General features: G+C 41.0%; 1 protein-coding gene across 7 annotated transcripts in view; it reads left to right on the forward strand.

Annotated features, from left to right (window-relative positions):
• AGAP1 (ArfGAP with GTPase domain, ankyrin repeat and PH domain 1) overlaps positions 1-22,697 on the forward strand; it is a 329,771-nt gene that overhangs the window by 282,289 nt on the left and 24,785 nt on the right. For all 7 annotated transcript variants that reach the window (XM_082228167.1, XM_082228168.1, XM_082228171.1 and 4 more), the window contains 3 exons: positions 180-334; positions 1,905-1,995; positions 4,134-4,356. In XM_082228167.1, the coding sequence (XP_082084293.1) occupies positions 180-334; positions 1,905-1,995; positions 4,134-4,356 (469 nt within the window). The remainder of the gene's footprint in view (positions 1-179; positions 335-1,904; positions 1,996-4,133; positions 4,357-22,697) is intronic.

The raw sequence follows: 22,697 nt of genomic DNA on the forward strand, positions 1-22,697 counted from the left end.
CCTCTTTTCATTTTCCAAATGAGGGACAGAGTTATGAGCACCCTTTGTCTGCTGCATCTGTTCTTTTCTTAAAATCATGTTTTAATTTCTTTTAAATATAATTATATATTATATTATATTTAATTTCTTTTAAATATAAGTTTTAACCCATCATTCTCTCCCTCCATTTTCTCTTTCAGAACAAGAAGATAACTTTGAATTTATCATTGTGTCTCTTACTGGTCAGACTTGGCACTTTGAAGCTACAACATATGAAGAAAGAGATGCTTGGGTCCAAGCTATAGAGAGTCAAATTCTGGCCAGCCTGCAGTCATGTGAGAGCAGCAAGAATAAGGTAAGATAAACAACATTGATCAGAGGAAAAGAATATATGTCATCAACATTTAGACCCTCTATAATGTTTTAAAGGAGAAATTCCTGCAGCATTATTATGTCTGGAATGTTTTGCCTTGCTTTGCATTTAGATTTTTAATAGTAACTTATTTATTTTACTTTTCCAGTTTTCTATATAATTTCACATTAAAATAACTCATTTGGAATGAATAGTTGCTGCTTTTAAATTGATCTAAATCTTGCTTTCAGTATTTCGAGTACAGTACTGCAAAGTAGTAGTTTTTTCTACTTTGTTACTTTTCAATTTTTCATGGAAGCTGTTGTGTTTCTCTAGGACTAGAAAATGTACGGTGCTTTATATTTAATACTGCAGGAATTCTTCAGGATAGTATTGTGTACAATTTCCCATTTCAACATTTGTCTACAACTGTGATCTAGCTAAAGTTAGTCATGACTTAATCCTCTTGAAAGTTGTGGGACAAGTTGGTCACAACTAATTTCTTCATTTCAATGGGGATTTGTCATTACTAAATTTAGCTGGATTGGGACTTACGTTTCAAGATACATGTTCACAATTTTTTGTTCTTTTGACCTTGGCTAAGGAAAGTTTAGTGGGGGGGGGTTCTTCTCTGTAATTAGGGATGATTACATGTTCAATGTATAAATAAAACTTTAAGTCTTATGGCTTTTAAACAACAAATAGATTAAATTGAAAAGGGGAATATAGTAGTACCTTCATTCCATAATGGCTCGTACATGTTTTACATTCATAATGTAGAATAAGCTAACTTGAACAGTTATGCAAAATTAAACTTTCTAAAGAAAGAGATTGAGGAAACCACCAAGACACATCCCTGATAATGGTAGATCTAGATACCAGCTTACATAAAGTGTTCTATAGCTTCCATTGAAATCTATAACCGGAAGTTCATGATCTGATACAGCTAGTTGAATTTGCTCAGGACTCAGCTGGTATAGAAACTGAAAGTCACTTTCTATAGCGATTATCTTTCTGGGTCAAAGTAGAGGTCACTGGCAGGCCACTGTGGAGAGAGGTCCGTAACGCAAGCCATAAGATCAATTCTGATCTTTTGATGGTAGAATGCTCTGTTCACCATTGCTTCTGTTCCCAAATCTTCCTAACAATCAATAACCATGAAATAAAACTGGTACAGGAATTAATTTAATTTAACAGAATTTATAAGAATGGACTGTTCTGTGATCATCTGTGGTATTAATGGCACACTTCAGTTCTGAGCTTGCTTTCCACTGACAGCCGCCTTTGGATTCCTGATGCCCTGCACGCTCTATGCCCCAGTGTTTCAATAAAAGCTTGAGCTGTCAGAAACATGGATAAAAACTGTGAGCTGTGCTTGCCAGACACAGAATTACAGTACTTAAAGATGCTAAAGGATCAACTTCTGAGAAGCTAACCAAAAGCATCAAATTCCATGATCATGTTCATTCAACCCATTTCTGAACTCTCTTTTTCACCAGCTGACAGAAATGTTGTCTCTGTCTTTTCTTTGCGTTCTTATTTCCTGTATGTCTGTTTCTTTAAATATACACAGTCCCGACTGACAAGTCAGAATGAGGCCATGGCCCTTCAGTCAATAAGAAACATCAGAGGCAATTCTCGCTGTGTGGACTGTGGGGCACAAAGTGAGTACTTTTTTCCACAAGGAACATTATCCTGGGCTTTATAAAGCTTGTAGTCTCTTTGCTTCAGTGTTACATGAACACCTGTTCTAGTTCTTGCCCTCTTGGTATTGTATTCAGTGTTCTTTTCACTAGTTAGTGTTCATTATGGAATTTGATTTGTGTGGTGTATTCCTATTAAATCCTAATTAACACATGCTGCTGGTTAGATTAAGACCTCTTTTTTTTTTTTTTGTAAGTACTGACCTGGAACACTTTTGAGGAGGGAGATTTTTTCTTCAGTTTTGCATTCCTTTTCAACTTAACATGCTACTGTTATGCTCTAGATAAGAGGGGAAATATGAATTTTAGGGGATTTTAAAGTCATTCTTTCCAGACAAAAAGGAAAAAGCATGTGATATTAGAAAACATACAATGCCTATCTTAATATTAGCATGAGATTCACAAATATATGTATATGTAAAACCTTGAGCCTGGCTCAGGAGTCAATGGGCAGCCACTTGCTTTTTAATTCAGCTGATTTGACCCCTCCCAAGCTAATCTGGCACTTGCTATGTGCTTTTGCGGCTAAATTGATACAGGCCTAGTTGGTCCTTCAGATAACTCAGTTTTCTGAGTGGAAGGTGATGGGATCTAAGTTTTAGCCTGAGGTATGGCCTGGGCATGAGGGTTTCCCCTGGAGCAGCTGGAATGAAGAGGTGAGGGGGTCAGCTCCCCCATGCACATCCTGCATTAAAATTGGACACACCTGTCTTTTTTTAGTATGTAAAACAGGCCAGACACGCATGGGAGAGGTCCAATGTCATGTTTGTCCCCTTAACTTCTTCGAACATCATTGTCATTGTGGGAAAGGCTTGACCCTAATTTCCTTTTGAGTGTGGGCAGGCTTTGTAGGAATGGATTTATACACTAGGAAAGGATATATTGTTTAGTTATTATTCTTCCTTGCTCGTGTTTATGAGATCAGCAGAGTACCATCCTTTGCAGCTTAAACTTGGAAGCCAATTGTTAAGAATTCTATCGCATGTCTGTTACAGTCCACCTTGGATACAAGCTTCAATTTAAACAAGTCCAGGTGTGGTGTGAGTGTTTACTAGCAAGACCATGAGTCAATTTCAAATTTCCAAGGATCATAGATTCGCAAAAGGGACCCAAGGATCATCTAGTCCAACCCCCCAATGCAGAAATATCAGCTAAAGCATCCATGACAGATCTGCTTAAAAACCTCCAAGGAAGGAGAGTCCACCTTCCTGCCGTATCACTCCTCTTGATGTGGACCATCTGGCTATCTGAAATACTACTCAGTATTATAAGCACTGCTAATTGTGCTTTTCCCATGCCTCAACTGGTGTCAGTAGGCTTTGCATTTTCAATGCAATCCAAGATTTCTCTAAAATCAAAAGCAGCACATACTTCCTTGAAATTGCACAAATCAAAATGGTTTCTTTTTAGCTGTTGGGTGGAGTGCCTTGTTCATCTTTTCTCATCATACTGGCATGTGTTAAATATGAAATAATGAATTTGCAAATGATGACAGTGATTATTAGGAGAGTAGCTGCATTTAGTAGTACATGGTAGTACAGATGTGAGGAACCAGATATCACTGGACCACAGTGGCCCTGGCCATGCTTGTAGGGGCTGGTGGAAGTGGTAATTCAGCTTCTTAGGGGCCAAAGTCTCCCCACACCTGTTTTAGTGGGCTTGGTTTTTATCTTGGACTTTTAGAGCTGCTCTTTGGTTGCTATCTCTTTGTCCTGAGTTGTATAATCATCTTATTTCCTGTCATCTTCTCCATTTTGCCACCATATTTACCCCATGATAGCTAAATAGGTTGCACTTGTACCTTTATATGTAAAAACATCATCTTTAAATTACTTGCTTCTAACCTGTACCATGCTTGTGTTGGTAGAAAAACATTTGCTGTAATAATTCTTAAGATTTTATTCCCCAAGAACCATGAGCTAAAAGTTCCCTTAATTGGCTAAGAATTAGATATGGGGTCCAGACTCTTCAGCATCATGTGTCACTCAGGGGTTCTGTTAAAACTTCAAATAAGAGTTGATTACTGGTAACCTTGCCATAAGTGGGAAAAGCTCTTAGAATGTATATTCATTGTGTTGCTTTGTTTTCTTTTCCTATAGATCCTGACTGGGCAAGCTTAAATCTGGGAGCACTCATGTGTATTGAATGCTCAGGGATACACCGAAACCTTGGCACACACGTGTCCCGTGTGCGCTCACTTGACTTGGATGATTGGCCTATTGAACTCATCAAAGTAATGTCCTCCATTGGGAACGAGTTAGCAAATAGCGTGTGGGAAGAAAATACCCAGGGACGTGCAAAACCCTCTCCAGACTCCTCAAGGTAAGCTGTTTCAGTATGCATGCAGGCCTTAAAAAAGTATGTGAAAGATATCTAACCCAATGTTTATCTTTTGAAAGTACCTCTGCACTGCTCTCATTGGCTGCAGTCTTAAATGGGAGCTAATGCTTAAAGAGCACTGGATCTGTATATGATCCTTCCTTCTCCAAGAAGCTCAGAGTGGTGTAACTAGTTAACTAGTCCTGCAAGAGAGAGATTCCTCTTGCCCGGTTCTAGCTAGCTAGTGTTTACCCTGAAGGATGCAAGCGAGGTCCTTCTTTGCCTGTGTTTGTGTGTGCTTACTATATACATTGTGTGCATACTATATACATACTGTATACATTAAGTGAATCACTTCAGTTGGGAGCAATACTTGCCTACCCCCAGACTGGTGCTTGTGAGCAGATTTGGGGTTGCGGTATCAGAGTTCTTTCTCCAGATAAACATTGTAATTCACAAATACCCCAAGTATAGTTAGCAAAGCATAAGGAAGGTGCCCTGTAAGTTCAACACTACCCCCTCCCCATTCACCATTTGTACAGGTCTCTTTGATTTTGTCATCTGAACAGACTGTTTAAGAGCCAATTTCATATTTTTCTAATATCTCCATTAATTACATTGATTTTATGCAAATAAATAAACAAGGAAAGGCTGTTTTCATTGCTGCCTTTAAAGATAACACTTGTTGTTGTGGATAATAGTAATAATAGAATACAATGTTAGATGAATATATAAGAGTTTTAAGTTTCTGTGAATTATTAATTACTGCCTTTATTTGAAGAATACTGGCTCAGGAAACATAATACAACATAATACTTTAAGTAATAAAAAGCTGTCTTCATAAGTGTATTTCAGACTCTTTTCCCCCACTAGATTTTATTAAAGTTTGAAAGAAAATACATAAAGGTTAATATTAAGTTGGAAAGAAAATACACAAAGGTTAATATTAAATATCCAATATATTTTTTATCAAAGATAAATAAACAAATCTAAATAAAAACCCAAACCCAAAGGGGAACCAGAAAAGAAAAGAGAGAATTCAGACTCATTTTTATTGCCCATTACCTTTCAGGCAACAAACACCGTAGTAGAACTTCAAATACTTGAGTGCTTTCTTCCTAAATAGGAGTGTGGGGGTGTTAAATGTTCTTTCTTTGGTTTCTGCTCCATAACATTGTAAAAATATAAACCCTGGTGTGTCTTTTGCTAATACAGAACAAATATAGCTATTTGTATCATAATGTCAACAGTACCATTACATTAATCCGTAAATATAAAAAATGAATTCTGGTGCCATCTTTTATTCATTATCTGATTACTATATATGCAGACATTTGTATAGACATAAATAGTAAAAAAGTTTATACTGAAGTTTATACTGAAGTTAAGCTAAAATGGTAAAAAAGTTGATACTGAAGTTAAGCTAAAATCCAGAGAAAGTTTGATCTGCCCATAACCCATTGAAACTATATGCTTACCTGTCCTCATAAATCTCAGTTGCCAGTATTTCAATGGGACAAATCATATCAATGGGACAAATCAACTACTCATGAAGTAGTTTTGTTATCTGACAATGTACATCCTTCTTATACAAAACAGACAATTAAAGGTTGTGCATTATAACTTTCCATTTGAGGAATATTTAGTTTTCTACTAGTTTGTAATACACCTGCCCTCTTGTTTTCTCATTTTTCAAACAAAAAAAGTACCATGTTGCATAAATGTATGATGTTTGCTTTAATATTGTTGTTTCAAACACAAGGTGTCAGCAAAACCATAAAGTATTTCTTACCTGTTTTGCATCCTTAAGATTGCCTCTGGGCACTGGTAGCCAGAAAGGGCATACTTTTTTAATGTACCAAAAATTATTACTTTTTTAAAAAGTTGTTGAATGATTTCCAGCATTATGTCTATCTAAACTGAAGTTTACAGACTGTAGTTAATCCATAGGTAGAGTTCTATGTCAAATGATTAATTTTCTTAATTGCTAGAAGCTGAGTTAAGGAAGCCAAACAGCTCTCCCAAGCCAGTAACCTTCCATGTCACTCTTGCAGATTGGTTGTGATAAATAAATGATTTTGTAGTAGCATTAGTATGTGTAGGATACTAATAAGCACCAGGGACATAGGAAGAACTGTCCTACCATTTCATGCATATAGCCACCTTGCAGAAAAGTGGCATCACATACATTTATATAAAAAAGCACATATGTAATTTTTGCAAAAAAAAAAAAATCTAAATGGGTTCACATATTGATTTGCATGTTGGTTGATACCTTAAGTTTTCATCACTTCCCAAATAAGTGTTAGCCAGCTTGCAGTTTCAGAGCAGACTCTTATCTCCAATGAGCAAACTACTGTGCCTTCGTCCCATTCTTACACTGATTTAACCACACAACACAAATCACTCTTCTTGCCCAACCTTCTTTGTTCATGGAACCATGATAACGGTTTAGAAACCAGGTGTTCTGTTCAAAATACATCCATAGCTGTAAATGGGAGAAGTTTGCATCAAGACACTGCAATTAACATATATTGGTTGCATTCCTAAATACACTCAATTTCATGCCCCCCACATCCAAATTTTGGGCAAAATTAGTACAGGTAAAAATAGGCCAAATCTGTTACATTCAGTTTCTGTATACTGTAGTCATGGCAACTGTCTTTCATGCACTGATACTCTTTCAGATAGATTACTCCTAACCCATCCAAACTCTGTTATATGGTAGTGCACTTTTTTTACTCATGGGCCATAGATATTTGGGGAGGAGCAGAGGAATGCTCTGACTGCCACCAGCATGCACACTGCTACCGCTCCCCCCAAGGTTACACTCTGGTTCTGCCCAGCCCACGTACCTGGTCTCAATCTGAGTGGCTTCAGAGACTTATATAATTAAGTGAAATTTTGCACCCTCAGGAGAGTATAGAAGACTTTGTAACCTAAAGCATTGTGCCCATATCCTAAGCCTAAGTATGACTGAAATAAATTCATCCTCTTACCTTGTTTGCCCTGCTTACACTTACTGTATTTTTCGTCCCATAGGACGCACCGGCCCATAGGACGCACCTAGTTTTTTGCCCCGCGCTCCAGGTAGCAGGCTGCTATTCGCAGCCTAGGGAGCCTAGTGGGAACTCCCGCAGGGCTCCCCAGGCTTGCTGATAGCTTGCTGAAGCCTGGAGAGCGAAAGGGGTTGGTGCACACCGACCCCTCTCGCTCTCCAAGCTTCAGCGAAAGCCTGCATTCGCCCCATAGGACGCACACACATTTCCCCTTCATTTTTGGAGGAGGGAAAGTGCGTCCTATAGGGCAAAAAATACGGTACCTCTTGCTCCTATACTGAATTTGGGGTTGTAAGCTTCTTTGTGCAGAATTTCATAAAGAGCAATGTACATTGATAGTGCTATGTAAATAATACCAATAAGAAAAAAAAGTATTTTGATTCTCCACCATTTAATACTATCAAATAGGGTAAATTTCAAGTCTTAGTATGGGAAATACTTCCACTCTTGTAATTTTTAAGTTACTATGAAAATTCAAATATTTCAGGCAATCTCAACATTAACATCATACCTAACTTTAAAATCTGGCAGTTAGAAACAGATCATTCTTCATAACCAGGAGTGCAGTGGAAGCTGCAATGAACTTTAAGCAGAGGTTTCATATGATTCGGAGGAAAATCTTAGTGAGCTACAGCTTGCAAGTTAACATTTGTGGTCTGTGATTTGTGTGACTATACCAAGCACAAAAAAGTTTATAAAGTTGCAGAGCAGGAGGGGAGCTTTTGAAACTACTGTAGAAACAAGACCAGCTGGCTTCTGATTGTTTTCAGTGGACCACTGATTAGGTCAGCTTTAAAAAGCTTGTAATTGGCTCCAGCAATTACCAAACAACCCTGAGAACCGCTTCTCAAACTTCTGGAGCAGTGTGACAAATTGAAGCTGACTGCTGCAGGAGGAATATCGACTTCCTATTTCTAAACAGGGGATCATTAGTCAAGAAAAGCATCTTTTAATTACTCCCAGGAAAGGGAGAAAAAGGGGAAATCTTTTGGTATGGATTGTGCAACAGCTGACATTTTTTCCCAGTGTATTCAATATTAAATTTGATGTCTTGGGGGCATCTGTCCTTAAACCCTCCCTTCGTAATGTGGGTCAAATTAGATTTGATCAATGTTATAATTAAATGAATTGGGGTTCAAATCAAGACTTTCCCTCCATCCAGTTGCTATTGATACCATTTAAGCAGGCACCTAAAGCATTGATTTTGACTGGTGTGACAGTGAAATGGCAGTGGTGTCTGAACAACCACACAGGGACAGAATTCTGCTTGATAAAAGAAAGTATCGCTTTTGAATAACATAAAAAGACTGTCCATCTTTAAAACGGGAATTAATAAAATGTTTGCCTGTATCTTGATGCTGATCTGGAACTACCTCATTAGTTATTTTTCCTCAGTGTTCATCTTAGGATATGCTTTGTGTGTACAAATGCGCTGCCAACACATGGGCTCTGTCCAGATTGCGGGATGTCCTACAAGTCACAGCAGTACAGGAATGTGATCTAAGTTGGGTTCCTCTTGTGGAACACTCAGACGTCAGCAGACTTATACGCATATCTAGAGGTTGCCCAAAAAAGAACTGGTAGCAATTCATGTTAATATCGTGATAGGAAATTGAAGAGCTCCATGTCTTATCTTTCCCCTTTTTTTGTTCTATATGTTGCCATTTTTTGTAAATTGCAACATAACTTTGTGGTCTCTAGTGATAAGTTTATAACTAGAGGTTTATTATAAGTATGTCAACAATTTGGGAGTTTTGTACTGAGTTATTTTTGTACTGAGTGGTAAGAGAAATGAGAACTCTGGTAACAGCCCATTAAAGACTCAGGGACCACAGACTACTGGCTGGGGTAGAAGCAGAACAGAGTGGCTGGACAAAGGTGGGTGTGGGTGTGTAGAAAGAAGAATTTCAGTGTCCAGGTAGGTTACTTCCTAGTTCGTACTTAAATTGATTGATTGATTGAAAATAGCTTCTATTTGTATGCTGCCTTTCCACAGTTAAAACCATGCGGAAGGTGACTTACAGCATATTTTAAAAAATATGTAACTACAAACATAACCAAAGTAGTCAAACAATAAACAAAACATCAAAATGTGTGCAACCAGATTGAACAATTTCTACATCAATCGTAAGATCCAAAATGAAGATACAAGAAATTGACATCAACAACAGCCAACCCCACATGAACAGAAGTGGTTGTCATCCATAGACATTCATGAAGAAAGTCAAGGTTTCCATGTAGCTGAGCCTGGACACAAGTCAGTCCACACACCCCTCAAAAAAACAAAAAGAGGGAAAACACAAATGTAGCCCAATAAAGACTGAACATGCTCAGTGGATCCAGAATATTTGTTTACTTTTATTTATTCATATAACTATATTGTCTTGCTTTTTCAGGCATTGAGCACTCAAGATGGCTCATACTATCATAAAAACACAGTGTAACCAGCAATTTAAGCTATAAAAAGACAACAGCATTAAACATTAGTAAAGAACATCTTACACAGTTAAAGTCAGTCAGATAAATAACATTAATATTGCACCTTACAAATTACCCACTCATTTGTAGTTTCCTGAGTTAGTGTCCTCAGCAAATTATCCTTATTCAAGTGAAAGTGGTCCTTGGAAAGGTGGGTTTTTTAAAACCCCCTTTGAAGTCTGCAGTGTCAAAACTGCAGGGTTGACTCCCAGCAAATTTGGGAGGAAATGCCACAGTCTGTGAAGTACCATGGGAAGCCCCTGTCTCTCATGCTCACCAACTTCAGCAGCAGGTGGGCATCATTTCCGAAGTCAGTCCCACAAAGAGCATATGGCAGGAGCCTAATCTGAGAGTGACTAATGCATGAATTACTGAGGCATGGTCTTGTGATAGTCCTAACTGGCCTATTAGCCCAGGAGAATCCCCTATCTATCAGCTTTGTTTTCCATCTAGAACCAGTTGCACCCCTTCATCTCAGTCAGCTGACTTTCCCAGTCACAGCACTTCCATCCACTCCAAAACTGTCTCCACAGTCTCCCTGGAATTTGCAGATGAAAATAAGTGATAGAGCTGGGTGTCACCCATATATTGATGACCTCTTAGTCCAAACATTCACTTGACAGTTATTTGCAACACTGTTTGCACTTCAAGTTGAAAGCTAAAGTATGCATTGCAGCTAGCTGAAGGTCTTTTATTAATGCTTAATGTGTCCTCCAAGGTAAGTTGGTTCTCTGAACATCTGCAAGTGTCAGCTGATTCTGAAAATAATCGGTATTATGCTAAGTGCGTCTGTTTGGGGTTTTTTTTTGGGGGGGGTGTTCTGTATGTCTCTGTATATATGGGTCAGTACTACTGTGTCCATGGGATGTGCCTATGGGGGCCATCACATTGAGCTCCTACACTTCAAATTTAGCCACTATACCACTGGCTGGCTGCTGAATTGTTGTGCTGATGTGAGTGGCAGGACTGTAAATATAGGTAGCAAAGTACTGATTCCCAGCCAGGCTCAGGCAGTGATAGCCTAGTGGACAGCCAGGGCTCAGGCAAGGAAAGACCAGAGCTGGCAGGTTGGCCACAGAAGCAAACATTAAATGCATCTGTCTCCATTCTGCTCTGAGTACCTGAATCACAACAACCACTATGCCGAACAAGGCTGGGGCTTACTGGCAGGCAACCGTCATCACAGCATTAATGCAGAAGCAAGACTGACTGTTGCCCTGCCCACTTGGGGGTTTTGCTGGGCAACAGTGCCCCACCCCTCAAAATTCTGAATTACTAATGCCAGGCTGGTCTGGAATGGAAGTTATAGCTACTCCTATTGAGAATCGTGCCAAGGGATGGCCTATCAGAACTGCTTGTAGCTCAGATGTAAACAACTACATTGCAGCCTTTCTTTGCCTTATTAAATCTGATCATACAATGATGGTGTAGTCATATCAGTCTTGAATTTCTGATATAAGGATGTACGTACCATTAGAGATAGAGCCTCTGGGAACATTAGTACCTGTATATTCACTGTTGTCAGGCTTTATTATTTCTTACCATCTCTTTTCCTGGTGAGGTCAGTGTTATGCCCCTTTTGAATGTGCTTCCATGCTTGACACCTTTGGGGGGGGCTTTAAAAAAAGACTTTATTGTGATGGGCTGACCAGAACCCATCTGCAGTTGGGTGGCATCTGCTCCCCACATGTCACTTCCCTCATTAACAAGCAATTGAATTAATTAAATGCTACTCAGAACACGCATAACAAGCTACCGGCAGTGTCCAAATTAGCACTGATAATCAAGGATGATTTCCTTTATTATCCTGCTAAGTGGTGTGCAGCTTCTGATCTCCCTGTCTGCCCTCATCTATTTACATACCCCCAGCTTCTGCCTTTTAGAAGCTGAGGTTATCTTACCTAGTTAATTTGCCACAATCACCAAGCATGGCGGATTGATATTCCTGCCTCTGCTGAAGCAAACCCCCCCCCCCCGTCCTCTCCCCCTTTTCTCCTTCCCCATGCCTGGTCCTTTGTATCTCAAGCTCACTGATAAATTAAAAGCCACCCCTGTGGTCTCTCAAGTGAGTAATAGAGGCAGAAATTTCATTTTGCAACTGGCTGATTTAATGATCCAAAGGGTAATTAATGGCCTGATTATCTTAATGTTAAATATGTCCGGCAGCAATTACTGTGACCTCCCGCTTGTCAAGGTCCGGGCTGTGCTCTTCTTTCAATTAAGTTCTCTGGGGTTTAATGGTATGAATAAACTCCTCTGATTCTATCATTCCGGACTCTGAGATATAAGCGAGCTAGAGGCTCGTTTGGAGTTTTAATCAGCCCGTCTTCTACTTGAGCGATCAGCGTTAACAATTATAACAAGGACAGTTTAACTTTCTTCCCGCCCACCCCCATGCACACCCCCATTCCCTTTATTTTATTTTTTAAGTGCTCTGAGGGAATTCTGCTGGCTGCAGCTACAGCTTTGCTAGACTCATCTCCCCATTTATAAATTATCATGTGAATGTTGCTGTTTTTCTATTTGACAGGCTAAATTAATTGGCAGGAGCAACCGAAAATGACAGTGCCACTAATTACAACTCAGAGTAAATTTTTGTCATGGTGGCACGCTTGTCAGTGGGCATGCCCCAGTCCTTGCTGTGGCCAGGGTTTGTTGACGCTTTCCATTTCAGTTTTCACATCTTATTGGGGAACATGATTGTATATGATAGCACTAACGGACCAAGATGTGCCTTCGGGTTCTCCAGGCATCCAATTTGCGTGCAAGAATGACATTTAGTGCCAATAAAGTTTAGGCAGCTGTGCTTCCACAGACCAAACAGCTGCTAGGGGACACACATTTTACATAGGATATTTTAGCAAGTTCTGTTGGTTAAGGAGACTTCTTAATTCTCTCAGAGTGTTGTAATTCACTCTTGCACATGACTGAGCTATCCTCATTAACTCATCTTTGAGTACATTACAGTTAATTGCTTATTAGTAAATATTAAACTACATGCGTAAATCTGCAAATTGCAAAAAGCTCACTTCTTATATGATTGGCAAGTGCCATTATGATAACCAATCCATTGCTTTCCAGTAAACCAGAATCTTCTAAATACTGCATTTCACTTCAGGAGTACTTTCACATGAAAGTTTTGCACCTTCTTGAGCATTCTTAGGTGACCCTAATTAAGCAATGGTTTTTTTTTAAGCCTGCCACATACACTTCTACATACACAGGCAAGAATGACATGCCACAAAATGTGATGTTCACATATTTTGGACCCATGTGTGAAAAACATTCATTATCTGTTAAAGTAGTTGTTACAGGATTGACTGCTGTACCAGCCAAATTTACATTGGCTGAATATATTTCCATGCAAGTATAAAGGCCAAAGGTTTGGTTCCTGCTTTGAATCAGTATGTAAACATCAGCTTTCCTCACCTCTGCAGCACATCTTCCTGTTGTTCTTCCATCACAGTCTCCTCCAACTGGTCTGTTTCTTATTCTCCCCCCCCCCTTAAGTCCTTCTGAACACTTTGCTTCTCTTTGAGTTCAGAAAAGCTAAGCAAATGGTAAGTTGGGAGGCTTTATTGCCATCAGCACTGCCACCACAAATTCCCTTAGTGCCGAGCAGAATATCAGTAGGTATCTCAGAGGCATTGTGCTCTTAATTAATGGTATTTCTAGTCCCTGTGTTACAGACTGGGATGTTGAGTGGGTGGCAGATGGACCTTGGTGATAGGAATGTTGCAGCTGTGGTGCAGTTTGGTCTCTTAAAAAAAAAGTACATGTTGATGCTGTGGAAGAGTAGATATATTCATCTGGCAAATCAGATTTAACAGAAAGCCTTCTCTCTGTTTGGGGTTCTAAGATTTAAGTAACTGGGGTTAAAATCCAGCAGCGTCTTGGGGTGCATTCTAGGAGCAGAGAGAAGTTTATCAAACAGCAGCTGGGGGTAGGATGTTGTGGAGGAGGAGGTAAAGCAGCAATCATCTGTTGACTGAGACTTGGAAAAGCCTGGGGGGAAATAGAGACCTGCAGCGTTATTGCGATATTATTGGAGGATAAGGCCTTCAGCTGTGGGATAAAGGTGTCAGTGGCTACTTGCCATGATGGTAACGTTCTGTCTGTCTCCACTATTTGAGACAGTTTTCCTCTGACTGCCCATGCTGGGATTCACAAGTAAGGAGAAGCTGTTGCACTTAGGTCCTGCTTCCTGGAAGCATCTGGCTGAATACTGTGAAATAATTACACTTTGGGTATAAATTGCAATCACTGAGTATAAATTGCAAATCCCTGAGCCAAAGGAGGGACTTGGAGTTGAGCATTTCACCATTGTATTTGTCCCCTGCAGAATGACACATAAAACATATCCCATATATCAGAAGATTGGGGAAGAGAGAATGCCTTCCCATACTTCTATATAGGGGGCTTCCTGTTTCCGGTGCACCAGGAATGGAGTCTCTCCAATCACCACAGAAGAGACAGATGGAGATAACCAGATAATGATGGGGGAATTTCATTAGGTTTATTCCTCTTTGGTTGAAAGAGGAACCAGGCTCCCATCCGCAGTTTGCCTGGCAGTCTGGCACTCGATTCCCCATGGAATGCGAGGGCAGGCAAAGGCACTGGGGGCATGGAGCACTCCGGCTACCATGACCCTCGCCCAGTCCTATTTTTGGAAGGACAGCTCATCCTGCTAATTAGATTCTAATTGGAGTAAACTACAGATGCTAGAGACGATGAGATAAGAAACTGTGAAAACAACCCATCTACAAGGATGTAAAAGGTTTGGATTGAGAGCGAGAAGTATTCTGACTGCTTCCATTGGAGGCTTGCGTTGAGCAATTACCTGTCTTCCTTCAGAGCTTGAATTTTAAGGATCCACCCATCACCCTAAGCAATTATAAACTGGTGTTTCAGCATTAGTACTATTGTTATTGCTAATGATACTAAGCTCCACATACTATTTCTTTCCAATATGAAGTGTGACTACGACCGTCAGTCCCTTCTTTCCTTATAAACGCATCAGCACCATGCAGGACACACTCCAGACAGGGTTGAAACTAGGCTTTATTTCACCCAGGTCAAAGACCTAGTTTGGCACCTCCCATGCCTATTTGTGTGGAGAGAGAGAGAGAGAGAGAGAGACTGGGAGCCTCAGTGGCGCCCCTCTGGAGGCTTCAACCAGGGCAAAAAACCCAGCTAACCCCACCTCCCGCCCCGGCTGTGGCCCCAGAATCTTGTAACATTTTGGATTATACTCAGGATTCACTCACTGTTTGAAGGCTTGGCCAGTATCATTGTTTGATAACTTCCAGATTAGGTTAGAGCACTATAACATGTTCTTTGTAGGCCTGCCTGTTCAGAAACTTCCAACTAATGCAGAATAAGGTGCCCCTTTTTATTACGGTATATTACCAGTTGTGGGACAGTTTTCACGTATCAACTGTTTTGCACTAGTTGCCGGTTAATTTCTGGACCCAATTCCAAGTGCTTGTTTTGCCTTTGAAGCCTTTAAAGCCCTGAACAGTTTGGGTCCTCCTGATCTCTGGGAACAAGACCACCCCCTCTGAGCACTTAGCACCTTCTGATATGTGGAGGCTAGATGAACATCATTAGGAATAGCACTTGCTTGGTTTTAGCCCTGATGCTCTAGTACTGCCTTTCAAGAAAAATCTACAACCTTCTCCCAGCTGTTTTTCAAAAATAGTTTTATTTTTTTAATCTTTTATTTCAGATTTGTTGCTGTTGAAAATTGCTAGTTGAGTTCTTGATTGGCCAGTGCTGTATTCCATTGTGCTGCCAATATTTATTACTGTTGTTGTTGCTTCTGCTGCATTGTGTTTCCATTTTTAGCTGCTTGGTTTCACTTGTATTATTTTATTGATCTTTGAATTTGAGTGAATGATAAAATATAAATATTTTTAAATAAAATAGTCTGGGCTGTGGACTGGACCTTGGGGGGGTGGATATGGGAGCATGTTTCTCCCACTTTCCCTGAGGAATGGAGAATGGGAGGTATCTGTTTCATCTCAGTACTGACAATAGTGTAAAGAAGGTTTCTCCTAGGCTTGTTGTAGTGTCAGAAGGCTGAGGACTTCCATCTGTTTCTTCTGTCCTGTTCAAATATAATATACCACTAATAACTGCAATCATAATGAAATATACGTAATGAAATAATTCCGGTGCTGGTCAATCATGCTGTTCTTATCTGGTCACTTACGAGGTCACAGCATTGTGAAGCCCCAGAACTATCATAGAATTATAGATCTGTAAAGTTGGAAGGGACCTTGAGAGTCCTCTAGTCCAGCCATGGCCATGCTAAAGCATCCATGACAGGTGGCCATCCAGCCTCTGCTTAAAAACCTTTACAGGGCTTGAATGGACCTGTGTAAACTTAGCTGACCAGTATAGCTAGCATTATGCTTTGAATAGTTTTCTGGCTTTATGGAAATCATTCCTCCACGGCAGGTTTAATTAAAGTCAGTGGAGGATTTTAAAACAGATGAACAAGAGCAGGAAAAAACATGCTTCTTAATTAGGATGGATAATTTCTTGCTAGCACCCAAAAGCACATTCAGTAAAGCACCAGATATCCTCTCCAAATCCCCTACTGGAAGCAATAAAGCTTTGTATATGTCAGGCTTGCCAGTTTTTGATTTCTTGGGTTTTTGGAGGTTCAGTAAATTGGTCTGATTTTAAACTCTCTTTGACCAGTGCCCCAATTGTTTCAGGTTGCAGGGAGATATTAAAGAGACAACCAGCACAGTTTTTGTTAAAGTGTCTGAGGAGCTAATTACAGGGGAAGAGAACAAAGGGTTGTGCTAAAAGGCAAATTGCTGAGTTGGAGATATTTTTCAGATAGTATAACGGAAAGCTGAAACATCACCAGGAATCACCCCTCTAACTTACAACAAAGGGGATCCTTTTCACAAAGTGACTTAGCCTCAGTTGTTTCCTAACAATTATTGTATAATGGTAGCAATGGGATCTGTAGGCATCCTACACGTATGTTTGTTCCAAGCTAGTATTTGATTTTGAAAGCATGCACCTTTCCCACTTCCTCATGTACTTCATAAGTTTTCAAAAACATAAAGGACCACTGACAAATCACTACAATTTGTAATACAGTGGAACCTCGGGTTAAGTACTTAATTCGTTCCAGAGGTCCGTTCTTAACCTGAAACTGTTCTTAACCTGAAGCACCACTTCAGCTAATGGGGCCTCCTGCTGCTGCTGGAGCACGATTTCTGTTCTCATCCTGAAGCAAAGTTCTTAACCCGAGGTACTATTTCTGGTTTAGCTGAGTCTGTAACCTGAAGCCTTTGTAACCTGAAGTGTATGTAACCTGAGGTACCACTGTAGTGAGTTCCAGAACCTAATTATGTACCATGTGAAGTACTTTCTTTCATAGGGTGATAATGCATTCTGGTGTTATGAGATCAGGATAGAAAACTTCTCTCTACCACTCTAAACATTAATAATTTTATAAATCACTATTGCAACTCTCACATATAAATTACAAAGTCATTTGTTCTGTTCCACATAGAATTCATTGCTCCTCCCTCATTCGCACACGCAAACACACTTTCCATTGCTCTGTCGCATTCTTCACCCCCAAATTATTACTTCCTGCCAGTTTATTCCTTCTTCTCTCTCTTCCCCCAAATTATTCTCCCCCCTCCCATCTCCACTTCACATTAATCTGCACTTTTCCTATATGTCTCCCAGCCACCAATTTGTTTTCTTCTTCCCCTCTACCACCAGTGCAACAATTTCAATGACATTAAATACATTTTCTTAGTGTTCTGCCTAAGAAGAAATTTATTTTATCAAAGTGATGATCTGTTCAAACATTCCAGGCAGCGTGCTGCATATTATCATCCAGTCAGCTCGCCATCTGAATTTTGACCCTCTGCTCTTCCCTCTGACTGTCTCTCCCGCAGGGGTGGGAATCCTGTTTCAGGCCATGGACCACATTACCTCAGTGGAAACCTACTGGGGGTCATATGGAACAATAGGTGCACATCTTACCATTGTACAGTACACAAAACTCAGGTGTGTCTGTGCATACACACATAGCTTTGCATCCTCATCTAGGCAAACGAGGCATTACCACAGTTCAAAGACTCATTCAGAACAAGCAAAAGCACTCTGAATGTTGCCTCTGAATGTTACAGCAATTTGTCTCTCCCACAAGTTGTCCCTTCTGTGCACAAGGAAATTTTGAGAGAGTAGATGACAGAGGGGGGGACGCAAATCTCTCCTGTCTCTCAAACTCTATGAGTTCTGCTCTAACTTCACAAGCACACACTCCCTGTTTTAGAGAGTCATAGAATTGTAGAGTAGGAAAGCATGAGTGTAGCCAAGAATGTGTTAGTTGTTGAGCTTCTTTTGGGAAATCAAAGTTGTTGAGTTTTTCTTGGGAAATCATGGGTAAAAATACCTCGTAAATAGGACATTGGGGGGGGCAGGCTTCTGCTGGTGGGGACAGAACCTCAGATAATTGAGTGCTTTCAATGCTTTTCAATAATATTTGTGGATCTAGCTCTAGTGCCAGAAAGTTATTCCTGATGTTTAGTCAAAATCTCCTTTCTTGTAACTTGAACCATTGGTTTGGGTCCTAGCCTCCAGAGCAGGAGAAAACAAGCTTGCTCCATCTTCCATGTGACAGCCCTTTATATATTTGAAGATGGCTCTCATATCTCCTCTCGGTCTCCTCCTTTCCAGACTAAACATGCCCAGCTGCTTCCACCACTCCTAATAAGATTTAGTTTCCAGACCCTTGATCTGGAAATTGCCCTCCTCTGCACATATTCCAGATTGTCAATATTCTTCTTAAATTGTGGTGTCCAGAACTGGGCACGGTATTCCAGGTGTGGTCTAACCAAGACAAAATAGAGTGGTGCTGTTAGTTGTCATGATAAGGGAACTTGATTTTTGTTGATAAAGCCTAGAATAGCATTAGCTTTCTTTTGCTGCTGCATCACCCTGCTGACTCATGTTCAGCTTGTACTAAGGTGTACTAAGACTCCTAGATCCTTTTCATGTGTACTACTGGCAGTCCAGGTGTTTCCCATCTTATATTTGTGCAGCTGGTTCTTCCTGCCTAAATGTGGAACCTTACATTTGTCCCTACTGAAATTCATTTTCTTAGTTTTGGACCAGTTCTCCAGTCTGCTAAGGTCATCTTGAATCCCAATTCTGTTTGGTGCCATTTGCAAATTGAATGAGCGTCCCCTCAGTTCCTTCATCCAAGTCGTTTATAAATGTATTGAAAAACAACAAGCCCAGGATAGTACCCTCCAGCACCCCACTTGTAACTTTTTTCCAGGATGATAAGGAACCATTAATGAGCACTCAGTCAACCATCTAACAGTTACATCATCCATCCCACATTTCATCAGCTTCTCTACAAGAATATCATGGGTGACTTTTCAAAAGCCTTACTGAAACTGAGATACACTGCATCCACAACACCCCTCGATCCACCAAGCCTTGTATTTCTATCAAAAAAGAAATGAGATTTGTCTGGTATGACTTGTTTTTGAGAATCCCATGTTGGATCTTAGCAATCACCACATCCTTTTCTAAGTGGTCACAGACGTCCTATGAGCACTTTAAAATTACCTGTTCTAGGACCTTTCCAGGTATTGATGTCAAGCTCACCAGTCAGTAGCTACCTGGGTCTTATTTTCTCCCCTTTTTGAAGACGGGGACAACATGTACCCACCTGCAGTTTTTAGAGACCTCACCTGTTCTCCAAGAATTCTCAAAGAGTTTACCTCCTCAAACTCCTTTAGTACTCTTGGGTGAAGCTCCTCGGGCCCTGGAGATCTGAATTCATTTAAAGTAGCTAGGTGTTCCCTTACTACAGGCTTCCTCAACCTCGGCCCTCCAGATGTTTTTGGCCTACAACTCCCATGATCCCTAGCTAGCAGGACCAGTGGTCAGGGATGATGGAAATTGTAGTCTCAAAACATCTGGAGGGCTGAGGAAGCCTGCCTTACTGCCTCTTTTTCTATCTTGGGCTGCAGCTCTCTCTTTGCATCATTTATTCTGTTATCACCAGGTTGGGCATCACTTTCCTTTTGGGTGAAGACAGAAGCAAAGTAGGTGTTGAGCAATTCCGCCTTCTCTCTGCCACCCAAGAGCATTTCTCCTCCTTCTGCCAGGTCTTCCCCAGTGCCAGGTGTTCCCCAGTGCCAGGTGTCCCCCTGCCATCTGTAGTATTGTCTCCCGCCCCCTCAGGATTTAGTTTAAAGCTCCCCTGACAATGTTCCTGAGACACTTAGCAAGCACATTATTGCCAACCGCTGCAAGGTGCAGCCCATCTCTTGCCAGAAAGCCTTCCTCAAGAAGGGTCTCTGTTCCGGAAGCTGCTTGCTTCTCATTCACTTTAGTAAATATCACAAGATCTGGACAGTGAGTACATAATTGCAGAGAAACATGTTTTAATAAATAGCCTTAAGCATGATCTACAATTTCCCCTCAAACCCATGATAATAGGGTTACAGCCTGGGCTAGCCCTCAACCCACGAAAGTGTTCTTTTCTTCCTCACCCTCTCCTCCTTGTGCCCTGCTCAGGACCAAACTGGAAGTGGCATTAAATATGTATTTGCATCTAAGGTGCAATTTTTAAAAAATATATGTGCAAATTTCATCAGCTGGTATGATCGTAGTAGGCATTGGAGGGGGGATGTAACCTTTTCCTCCCTTTTCTGAAACTGGTGTTTGCTTCACAGGGGAAATTTTCCATAGTCACCAGTGCCAAAACAAAGACTCATTTAATGTTGCCTCGGTTTTGGCCATCAACAATTTGTCAGTTGGTGGAACTGTAGTAGGATCTATGACGTTTAGGTTCTTTATTTGGAAAATTATCTAATGGATTGGCATGCTGTAAAGCAGCATATCAAGGGAAACAGTTGCATTTGAAACACCAGAAACAGCACATTTGGGTTTAGTGGCTCTATTAGAAAGGAATTTTAGGAACAGAGTATTCAAGTAACATCCTCTTTTAGATTTTATTTATTGTGCTATGCAAATCAGCATAAAACAAATAAATGCAAAAAAAATGTCTGAAAGCTAAATAGCTGAGGAAAGCAGATCACTAAATACGTGACTGGTCCTTGTGAAGTCTCCTTGACTGTAACTTGCTGCATCCCATAGATGTCCATTTCTGTAAGTTTTCCCTTCAGAATAAACCTATCATTTTTCACCACAGGATATTTACAGCTTCAATCAGTGCCAAATTCAATTGGCTTCTGATCTCATTGCTGGAAGTTATAGATGCAGATATTATTTGCACTGTGGTTAATTATGGAGCAATCAAACTTTGGCTTTTCCACTGTAATTTCCTCTGCCAGCTAATTTAATTAATCACCCCCAGCTCAGCTCTTCCAGCTGCGACCGGCAGGGTCATTAATTAGGCATGTGGCGGTGGCTCATACACCAGTTCCTGTTGAGGGGCTGCTGCCCACTTGATCTTTAAGGGAGCAATCGCTTTTTCTAAATATTCAGGCAAGGTTGGGCTGCTTGATACATTGCAGCATTTCCTCAAAGAGGAAAGGTTATTCCAAAATAATGCATCAGCAGCAACCATCACTTTTGAAACTGCTATTTTGAAGAACTGTCACGAGTTGCCCTCTTACCAGGAAGAGAGAGGGCCAAGTTGAAACTCAGCTCCTCAGCTCCTGACCAGCTCTGCTTCATGATCAGGAAGCAGGGATTGAGAAAGGTTCTTGGGGGGGGGGTATTATTTTCCTGTACTTCCCCACTTTATCCAGTGACCCTCAAATGGGCTGGGGAATTCATATAGGTGACTATTCTAGTTTTTTGGGGTGGGTTGAGTTTCAGCAATTACCTCTCCACCCCCTGCAGAACTGTGTTGGGAACCGCTCCCCAGCCCATATGCATGTCTCCTCTTCTTCTCCCACTCCACCTTGTCAGCATGACATAGAATGGGTAGCTAAGGCCTGGGGACAAACACCTTCCCACTAACCACCCACCAGTCAGGGAACAGTGCTTGTCCCCTTCCTGCTACTCTCTGGCCTTTTTCCTTGGTTCTTCTCCCTTCCCTCTCTTAACCTTCTCCTGAATGCACTATCGGGGGCAGGGATGGAAGGAGTTCTCGCTGGCGGGGGAGAAACCTCTAGAAGATCTCCATGCTCTGTCTTCCAGAGCAGGAGTGATAGACCTGGTTGGACAAGAGACATGGACAGTAAATCCATCCTTTGCTCTCTCAGCCTCACAGGGGAGCCAAACTAAGCTTCCACTCTTGAAATGGATTAAGGCACAGGTTGTTCAAGAGATCACAAATGCACCCATGGCCCATAGTTTAGGGGAGGAGAGAAGGCATTTTGCTACCAGATCTCGTTCCCTCATAGGAGATCTCATAAGGGGCAAAAGAGGAATAAGAATGTCCATAAGCCACTCAGGAGGTGGTACAGATGCGTTTGCTCCTCCCATATCCCATCATATCCCTGCAACCCTCATGACATGGGGGTGGGTGTCCAGAATAACTCTCAGCCAGGCCCATGCAGAGTTTTCACAATAAATCTTGCTTCAGTGCTGATACTTAATCTGATCTCACGCTGCATGCTAGTACAGGTCCAGATTTTACTATGGAAGCCTTGCAGTGCATACAGACTGACATGGGCTCATTAAGTCCCCAACCAACTGGGAGGTACAGGGTGTTCTTGGCATAACAACATAAGTCCGGGAGGCCCCTGGCAGGGCCCCCTGTACCCAGCTGCTCCCCCCACTCTTCACGGGCCTGCTATCATCCCTTCTCACTCTATTCGCACACCTAAGCCT

The sequence above is a fragment of the Podarcis vaucheri genome, assembly GCF_965113315.1.
Source record: "Podarcis vaucheri genome assembly, chromosome: 1".
Classification (NCBI taxonomy): domain Eukaryota; kingdom Metazoa; phylum Chordata; class Lepidosauria; order Squamata; family Lacertidae; genus Podarcis; species Podarcis vaucheri.